Consider the following 10130-nt stretch of genomic DNA (forward strand, 5'->3'; position numbering starts at 1 on the left):
TCAATCGTGAGCATCCCTTCCATATTGACCCTTCCAATAGATGCCAGGTTGATGGGATAGTTGGAAGAAACTGTAGATTTACGCAACATTACCATCACTAACTCCTTTAGTGGAAGCTTAACCAAACTCCAACAACCATTCAGCTTCATCTCCTCAGGTATGTATAATCTACTTCCCTCGCTATACACTTTTGGAAATACAAGATTGCGTATTCTTTCAAATGCACTAGGGCTTATGACTAGTTCGTCCATCAAATAATATACCTAAAATTGATCCATTACCTTAACAAATATTCCAAAGAAAGAACGTGTTAGACGCTAGATGATAGGCTTGAATAGCAATGAAAATTAGATAGATTGTACGCCTTACAGTGGCATTTTCTGATACATAATAAATCTGCCTGGGATCTACATGATAAGAACTCTTTGGTCGCATAGCCTTTCTTGAATAGCACCTAAATGGCATATCTTCATGCAGCTCCGGTTCAAAATCTTCGGAAGAAGTTTTCTTTTTTTTTTTGTATCTTTGGAAGAAGTTGCTCTTGTAACTGCAGCTTCAAACAATACTCATCAAGACCATTATGATAGTTTCCTCTAAAGGTTGTCGATAAAACAAGTAAGCTGAAACCTATTAGAGAGTAGAAGACTATGTAAAGCTCTGGCAATGGTGTTGCATTTAGTTTGTCTGAAACATCTCTGACAATCTTTTCCTGAAATTACTATCAAACAGTAAACCCACAAAGTGTTTTTTTAATATGCTTACATAATCATAGCAGTTCTTGTATTTACTAAAATATTATATCTCAGGACACAAAACTCTATTACAAAAGTGCAAAAAGTGTTAAATACTACTTATAAAGACATTGTTCCGTTTTCGAGCTGCGACAACCTATATGAAGTCTCTGTATCCAACCTCAATCCAGCATCTTCAACCTCCTTACATATCTCTCTACACTTTGTCAATCTCCCAGAAGCTACACAAACGCTAATCATATCGCGAAAAATATCATAAGTTGGAGTAAAACCAGCTCCCTTGAGTTTAGAGTAGTATCTCATCGCTCTTCCCAAATCATCCAACGCCACAAACAGTCTAATGACCACTCTATAAGCAGGAAGATCAAGAAGGCAGTTCGATTCCTCCATCTCCCAAACCATACTCATCGCCTCTCTATACTTCTCTTCCGAATAACGGCTATGTATCATGGTAGTGTACATCACAACGCTCGGCTCTCTGTTCGATTCTTTGTACCAGTCAAAGAGACACTCAACGAGCTCGAACCTCCCTAGCTTCACGCATATCTTCATCACACCCGTGCAGTCTTGCTGGCTAAGTCTCAAGTCTTCTCTGTCTTCCAACTCGTCGAGGAGAGCAACCACGAGATGGTACTTGTCAGGGTTCTTAGCAATCTCGAGAATCATCTTCACGTAGATGCTCGAATCAAGGACACGGTTGTTACTCTCGGCGATGAGTAAAAGCTTCCTCGCTAGGTTCAGCCATCCGCCTTGGATGCATCCTCTGATCATCGCTTCGATCACGTTCTTGCTAGCCAAGCTGTTGTCGAACTTAAGGAGCTTCAGCTCGTGGTGCTCGGCTAAGACCTGGACGGTGGAGGCGAGGATGCGGTTGTCGGGGAAGAGATGAGGATGCTTCTCCGCCCAACGGTAAGTCTGCAAGGCTCTCTCGGGTAAACCCATGTGGCCTAGCTCGCGGATGGTGGTGGAGAGCGAGCCTTTGCGTAGGAAGGTGGAGCATTTGTTGAGAACGAGAGAGACGTCTGCGTCGGGGGAAGGTAAGGATTTGATGTCTCTAGCTAAACCGATGAGAAAGGTCGGGTCTTTACATGCTTGGTTCGACGACGACGCAGAAGACTTCTTGATACTGCTCTTTGGAGTTGGGAGGCCTAAAGGTCGTAACTTGTGAGGGTGAGGAAGTGGTAGAGGCCTGACCCGAACCGGTTTATCCGGTTTCTGGGGAATCCTTTGCTGGAAAAGAGATGAGATCGCCTCGATTTCGTTTGCCTCCCAGACATCAGGTTCTTGATCTTCTTCTTCTTCTTCTTCTTGGTCTTGGAGTGGTGGCAGTAACGGTTGTGTGATGGGTTTCCTTAGAAACAAGTTGACACCGAAGTGAGGAGGGAGCTTGGTGCGTCTCGGGTTACGGAGATTCTTAGTGAGTTTCTTCTTCTTTGCGTAGAGTTTTGTTGTTGCTCTCATACTGCTGCTCGGTTGAAGATTCAAGTGGAAGAAGATAAGTGACGGAGAGATGATTGGACAATGCGTCATCATTCCGATAGTGAAACGAACTTAGGGTTTTCTGAATTCACAGTGAATCGAACTCGAATCTAGCTCAATTTGAATCGGGAGAAGCTAGGGTTTTGAGATCGAATCGAATACGAACCTTAGTAAAGGAGTGAGCTTTAGGTTTAGAAATGATCCCACATGGTGAGTTTACGGATGTTCTCTATCTATCGAGTTTGAGATAGAGAGAACACGAGGAAGAAGAAGAAAAAGTTTTACCCGGAGCTTCTAGCTCACTTGGTAAAGGGTTCACAGCTGTGAGTTCCGTCACCTGGGTTCGAATCCCGGCTACTAGAGAATTAACATTTCGGCATCACCAGGGACAGAGGACCGACATGTGGCAACACGTGACTAGTCTGGACCACTTACGTGGGGCCAGGATACCTCTGTATAATTCAAAAAAAAGAAAAAAAGTTTTTTCTCTTTTTTTTTGGGTTGATTATTTTACCCGACCCGACCTGACCCGACCCGACCCGACCGATCCTTACCCGGTTCGAAAAGGCAAGAGAGAGAAAATTGTTTTCGGGATAAGAACCAGCTGCGTGGCAAGACCTTTGGAAGGATATAGAGAGTTCCAGCGGGGAAATAGCTGGCAGGACAAAGCATCGGCATCTAACACAATTAAACTACACAATGAGAACTGAGCTACCAGTTTTTTCACACGTCTTTTTTATATCTTTAGAGATGGTCCGTAAAATGCGAAACTCGACACTGATAAATGAGCTATTCCAGAATTAATTTTGTATTTAAAAGATTTTAGAATGATTTATACAATCCCAACCAAACAGAAAAATTATTTACTACGACTACAGTGTAATATTAGCATTATGGCCTCCACAAAGTTATTTTCATATGTTTTGTCATTAATGTAAAGATTATTTTTAAAAGGAAAATTATCCAGATTTTGAAGAAATTGAAACATAACTACACAAGGTGGTCATGAATCTCATGACTTCTTTCCCCTATGCTTTAGGCCCGACTTAATGATTGCATATAAATTGTCATTGAATGTATATACATATGTGCATGAACATGGCCACGCCAAATTAAATCGAATAATATTACTGGACCCCTTGAATAAAACAAGCAGAAGAGAGACAAAACTTTCGTCTATAAAGTACCCAAATTGAATTAAATAAAAACTGAAGATTGCTTATACAACAAGAAAATGACAAATTATATCAACAGAAAATTGAAATTACAACACCCAAATATTCGTAAACGGAATATGTATCCACAAAAACAAAAACTACACATTATCATATAAGTATTGCAAAACCCCAAATATCTCAAATAAATAAATAAATTATTTTATTCCATATACAAGCAACAAATGCCCACTATAACTGTGAAAATGCACCAAACATAAAAATACCAATAAAAATGGACTTATTATATAGAACCCCCTCCAAACACCATCACATAGTTGGACTATATTCATCATATCGACTCGGTTCCATCAACACGGCTTCTCTTGCCCCGGTGCTTTCGGTTGCGGTGACGCCTCGGAATCCCACCAAACGTGACGGGATCATGAACCCTAAGCCGCTGAGCCTCTGCGGGATTCACTACGCACTCAGGTAGAGCAACTTTGTACCTGTTCCGATCATAGCAATATGAGTACGTCATGTGTTTCCTCCTGAAAATGCCCATCTTAACCCTCTGTGATGGGCTAATCTCCTGAGCCGCACGGATATCCTCGTCCGCACCTTCGTCGCACTTAGGAAACTGTTCAATTGGGTCCACAGCGCAGCCATGAAGGACTAAGTCAGTGAGCTGCGTGACATAAGGGGCATATTTGTAGTTTACACCGTACTTGCCACCGTTAGTTGCCCATTTAGAACCGTCCCATATTGTTGTGTAGAGAGACATCGGCTTTGATGGGAAGTCACCGCCCATCGATGCTGTTCGCTTTACCTCCCTGATAGGAACATTGTCTACAAAGAATCTGCATAACACAAACAGACGTACAATTTTGATCAGCACCCACAAAATAATAAGCTAAAAATATTATTAATACAAAAACTAAACATTTTTGGTAAAAATTAAATCTATTTATTTTGATAAACAGAGTTAGATTCTGTGTGAGTCATCGATGCCACTTTAGTGGAGGAAATTACGATCTAGATCGATACCAAGAAAACTTTAACTCACAAAAGATAACATTTTTAGCATAAAATTCCAGCTTTTGATGAACTACGTAAAGATTCTCAACATGGATTGGACCCCCAAAGGAAAACACAGCTCTGTATAGGGTCTTTGTTGATGCCAAAAATCAAAAGCTGTAAACCATTCTTGGGGGTCACAGACTTGAAACTGACAGAAACAAAAGCAAATGATGTCCCAAGCATCACAAAACTTTCCACTAGAAGAAATAAAAATTTAAATCCATCAAGAAATTTATGCATAACAAAAAAAAACATTATGCCCCACTTGAATTTTCCTTAAAAAGAAGATGACATTGAAGTATATTTAAATCAAATGGGGTCAAGAACCTGACCTCCTTTCCATATTCTAAGGTTCTTTTATTTTATTTAAGACAATCAAACAAACACAGAGAACTAATAGAGAAATGGTTTTTGGAGTTTTTCATTTTAAAACTTACATGATGTGAGAATCAGACCAGAGGATACTGTATTGATGATAATCTTCAGTTGGATCAAACCAGAGATTAGATCTCTCTTCTCTTCCTAGATGAGTGCTTCCATTACCGTAAATATTTGTCTGAATCCTCCATTCTTTTCCTCTTATGTTACCAAGAAACTCAAAATCAATCTCATCATGATTCTTCTCATACATGTCTCCATTTGACATCTGAAAATATCACAAATCACAAAAAAATTAAAAAATTATATTAAGATCTTAATCCTAATCCCAATATATATATATATTTACAAAAAATCCCAATATAAATATAAATAGTGAAATTAATCATATTTATTAGAAAAATATAGTTTATTGATTAGTTCTAACTTCTAACAATACCCAACAACAGCTTTACACTTGAGCTAAATATTTCACTTACATAAAAGGCAACAACTACCCCAGCTGAATAATCAGAAGGTAATTTGATTGAAGCACTGAATAATCCATGTAAATAAAGATCATTTGAGACAAACCCAGAACCTGTGAAGAGAAAATAAATTAAATCATCACTAAACCGAGAAAAGGAGCAACCTGGAAACAGAGGAAAGTCTAAAAACCGTACCGGTCCTTTCATCGAGCGTTAACCGGACAGATTTGCCGTCTTTATGAACAAACAAGTTCTTGTCACCAAAAAGCTGCGTGTAACTTTCTTCAAAAGATGCGATTGGAAGGTTTTGCAGAGTGAATCCAGAAACAAAACCGGCGAACAGAGACATGAACACTAAGAAACGACTCAAAGTTTCCATTTTTAAGATGGTATCTGTAGTACCAAACGGTTCCGTGTGTCTGAGTATAGGGAAGATTAAAGAGGAAGAGATAAGAGCTTGCGTAGGAGAGCTATATGTTTAGCCGTTTAGGTATAGAGAGAGAAAGAGGACGGGGAAAAGAGAGAGAGAAAAATGAATATGAGGTTTCCATCTGGCTTTGGGTGGGTTTATATTTTGTAATTTACGATTTTCTAAATATTTTTCTTTCCATATTCCTTTTAGTTTGTCTCTATTTTACGCGGTGACAAGATTTTAGCGAAAACTGAATAAATTAAAAATCCTAAATTGATTACGATATCTATACATTTTGGACATATTTTGTAACAAATTATCTTTTGGATACTACTTGATAATATTTTGAATTATCCAGATTTACAAATTTAAGCTACAAAAAGATATTGAAGAACATAAATAAATAACATTGTTCATTGATCGCAATTAAAAAATAATATTTCCTAATATTCTCTTATGATTCGCTTTTTAGCAGTGTTATTAAACCCGAACCGAACCGGCGGTCGAACCAGGTTCAACCACGAACCGGACACAAATGCGGGTTGGGTTAGTGCCAAAACCCAACTATAATTGAACCGGTTAAAAATCTCTATCAAACCGTTAAAAACCCGTGAACCGGCGACCCAACGAACCGGCTAAACCCTGATTCTTGTATTAAACCAAAAATTTATTAATAAAACAATTAAAATTTCCTTTTTAAAATAAAAATAGAATTCAGATTAATAAAGTAAAACCATCTCATATTTTTCTCTTGAGTCTTTGACGTCTATGAAAGAGTGCAACTTAAAAGGTATATACTTCTCAAGGTATTGTATTTGTTTCGAAGATTTTAAAAATTGAAAACTTAGATTTGAAGAACTCAATCATGGTATAATTTTAAATTTTATTTCATAATATAAAATTTTAACTAATGTGTCTATAATTTTTGTAAAGATGATGAAGATTTGGAGTGACAAAAACTCGGAGAATAAAATTTAAATATGTTTTTTCTATTGATTTGAGATTTGGACTATTACATTGTTCTATTACTTTTATTACATTTTTAGTTTGTTACTTTTTAAAAATTTCTAAACATTATAGTTATTGAAATATTTTATTTGATATGATCTTTATCTTTGTAAGAATATACATATTCAAAATATCATTAAATTTAGTTTAGTCTAATCAAACCCGGATCGAACCGGATCAAACCTGGTCGAACCACATTGACCCATGACCCCAAAAAAATCCGGTTCGCTTGCCGGTCCGGTTTTAACAACACTGCTTTTTAGTATATAATTTAAAATATTTATTAATGTACTCATATTTAAATAATTAGGTAATTTGCATGCCACTAAAAGTAGTTTTACGTATTAATCAATAAAATGACATTTTATCATTTTAAGTTTCGCAATTACATTAATGAGCCTAAATACGTGTTGTAATTGATAACCATAGAATAGTTCTGAATGCGGATACAGTCGAGAGAAAAATACTCATTGCAAAATTTTAATTTGGTATAGCTAGTAATGATCCTAAAGCATTGGCATGATTACTTATTTTTGTGCGCATCAACTTTCTTTTGCTTTTTCAGACGAAAGTATACTAATACGAGATCTAAAATCTTAATTACTAACAAGATGATCTGACAAAAAAAACTAGATGATATAAAATAAATATATCGATATATAAAAGACGTCAAAGCAAAAACAAGAGAAGCAAGAAAGCATGAAGGGCTTTGCTTCTTACACATGTGTCCCGACAAATAGTCACAGGTGCTGTGTCAGCTCTGTTCAACCAACACTTCATTTTTAAATATATATATACAGAGGTTCCGAACTCTGTAAGCAAACATGTCAAATAAACAGTAGTATTCTTACAAAATCTGAAATGTATAACTGAATAACTCTGCCTCGTGGTGTATTCTCTTTTTTTCTTACTCATAGTGTATTCGTTAGTGTGAATTGTATTCAAACTATTGTGTCTTTATTTTTCTATTTTTTACGTGTTGTAGAGGTTTCTTTGAAGAGGGATAAAGTGCAAAAAAGAAAAGGAAAAATCATAATACAGACCGGAAAGAGAAGAATATAAATTTTAGTTGTATATCAAAAAACTGTGGACCAGAGATCTCTCCTCGAAGACAAACAGGGTACATTTTAAGGAAAGGCGAATCATTAGGGTTTAAAAAACAATTTATTTTGAGACTTTCGGGGTCAAAAATAAAAGGCGTATCATTGAATTTTCAGTTTTAAAATGGTGTAGTAGAATTTTTTAGTTTATTAGTCTGAAATTTCCCATAAAAGCGCATAACGGAGAAGATTAAAGTCGGATTGGTTTAGCCGTCCCAATACACCGTCCCTGACGAACATTCTCCGAAGTACCCCTTCCCGTTAAGTGAATACACGGATTTGCCATTTATTGTAGAAAACCATCTACTGGTTTTACATAAGTCTGCACTGAGAGGTAAATGAGACATTTGAAAATTTCAACGGTAAACTTAAAAAGGTAAGCCGCTCCATAAAATAAGAATCGCGTGAGGAAACGCGGGTCTTAAAGACTGACATATGGCAATAAACGTGTGGAGCGGGAGGTCGGAAACGTAGCGTTTGGCCATTTGGCGCCGCAGCTATGTGCCAATGAATGCACTAAGTAAACGGTGTTGTACCGATTACTGAACTGAACACTTTCAACGAGTAAACGTTCGCCATGTTTATTTTTTAGTTTTATATTTTAGAACTACCATGTTTTATTTCTTCTGTTGCTTTGCTGAGATAAACGACAACAACTTACTACTGTAATCAAATGACTACAACTAAAATGTTGTTTCTTACAATTAAAACAATCAGATGATTAGAGTCGTAAGTTGTAGTCATTTGATTACAATTCATAATGATCAATAGCATATTGCAGCAGTTTTAAATTTAAGTCACTGACTTTAAACAACATATACAGACTACAGTTATAGTTAATAATATTAGTGGTTACTTAGGCTTCCAATGTTACAATCCACACTACAATTAACAATAAAAATTTCTATATATACAATAAAATAATAAAATTAGAAAAACAAACCGCAACGGTAATTTTTCTTTTTCCTCAAGGCGACAAAATCGGCGACTCCAAAAGTTACAGTGTCTCCGTCCGCATCTCAACGGCGTTTCATCAGGCGTCGGCTCCTAGCTCTGGGCTCTACCCCTCCTCAGTCGAGCTCGATGAAGAAGAAAAGGCCCAAGATCCCTCCGCCAAAATCCCCTTCGAAAACCCCCTCCGCCTCACCACCAACGAAAACCTCATCCAAACCACCACCGCCGAAAATTCGTCCTCAGGAGTCTCTGGCTTCTACGGATAAGGAGCGCCCCCTCGAACTCTCGATTCCTGTTTCGGATGCCCAAATCGGCTCCACCGCCGACACGGTTGCTCAACAGACAACTGAGACTTCAGATCCGGCCCTTGTCCTAGCAGCTTCTCCAGAATTGAAGACAGTGATCGATGTAAAGTCATCTGATCCATCTTTAGTATACATTTCTGACCCGTCTATTCAAACAGAGCTGTGTTTTGCAGGAACCCTCTGACTCAGACAAGACTACTTCTGCTGCTCCTACTGAGGGGATTCAGTCCAATGATAACCTACAGCTTGCTATTGCGGATGCCAAAATATCTTCCTTCGAGCTCACAGGCAGCGGTACCTTCGCTCCCCTGCACAAGCGGAGTCAATTGCTTAGTTGAAGCCGTGGTGAAGCCTGGTCCTGATGAAGTTCAACTAACAAAATAAACGCCAATATTGGAGAGCGCTGTCAAGGTTTCAAACCCAACAACAGAGGGCCTCAAATCCAGCGTCAAACCTATCTCTACTAAGGATTCGACCGATACTTGGTGTACTCACGCCAAAGGCCTCGGGAAGAAACTTGAAAAGAAAGGTGAAGCCTTCATCTTACCATCCGGTGAAGCCTGCATCAAAATCCCTAACTCCGTCATTGAGAAACATCGGAGATCTTGGGAACCCTTCGTGCTGGGGCAATTCTACTCTGGTCCTCCTTTGCAGGGAACCTTGCACAACATAGTCAACGGTATATGGAGCAAGCAATACCGAGACATCGCAGTATCCAAGATGGAGGGCTTCTCTTTCCTCTTCCGCATCCCCAACGCCGCAACGAGACATAGGGTGATTACACAAAGGTTGTGGCAGATTGAAGGACAAACCATGTTCGTTGACAAGTGGGAACCAGGAGTGGTACCTTCTAAACCTGAACTCACTTCGGCTCCGATCTGGCTAGAGCTTCGGAAGGTTCCTTTCCAGTTCTTCAACGAAGACGGCTTAGAACGCATCACTGGTTTAGTTGGGGAGCCTAAATATCTCCATCCGATGACAAAAAACAAAACGAATCTAGAGGTTGCCAAAGTGTTCACGATCATCGATCCTCGGAAGCCA

At 38.4% G+C, this 10130-nt stretch overlaps 2 protein-coding genes across 2 annotated transcripts; both read right to left on the reverse strand.

Annotated features, from left to right (window-relative positions):
* Window positions 1-721: 721 nt before the first annotated feature.
* Window positions 722-2512, reverse strand: LOC108830430 (pentatricopeptide repeat-containing protein At2g01860). Its single transcript, XM_018604028.2, has one exon. The coding sequence runs from the start codon at window positions 2283-2285 to the stop codon at window positions 852-854; it is 1434 nt and encodes a 477-aa protein (XP_018459530.2). The 5' UTR covers window positions 2286-2512; the 3' UTR covers window positions 722-851.
* Window positions 2513-3582: 1070 nt separating this feature from the next.
* On the reverse strand, window positions 3583-5848 carry LOC108830440 (probable xyloglucan endotransglucosylase/hydrolase protein 27). Its single transcript, XM_018604038.2, has 4 exons — window positions 5506-5848; window positions 5323-5423; window positions 4903-5111; window positions 3583-4245 (listed from the first exon to the last, which is right to left on the reverse strand). The coding sequence occupies exons 1-4, from the start codon at window positions 5687-5689 to the stop codon at window positions 3738-3740; spliced, it is 1002 nt and encodes a 333-aa protein (XP_018459540.1). The 5' UTR covers window positions 5690-5848; the 3' UTR covers window positions 3583-3737.
* Between the last annotated feature and the right edge of the window lie 4282 nt (window positions 5849-10130).

Source organism: Raphanus sativus, chromosome 4 (assembly GCF_000801105.2).
Source record: "Raphanus sativus cultivar WK10039 chromosome 4, ASM80110v3, whole genome shotgun sequence".
NCBI lineage: Eukaryota > Viridiplantae > Streptophyta > Magnoliopsida > Brassicales > Brassicaceae > Raphanus > Raphanus sativus.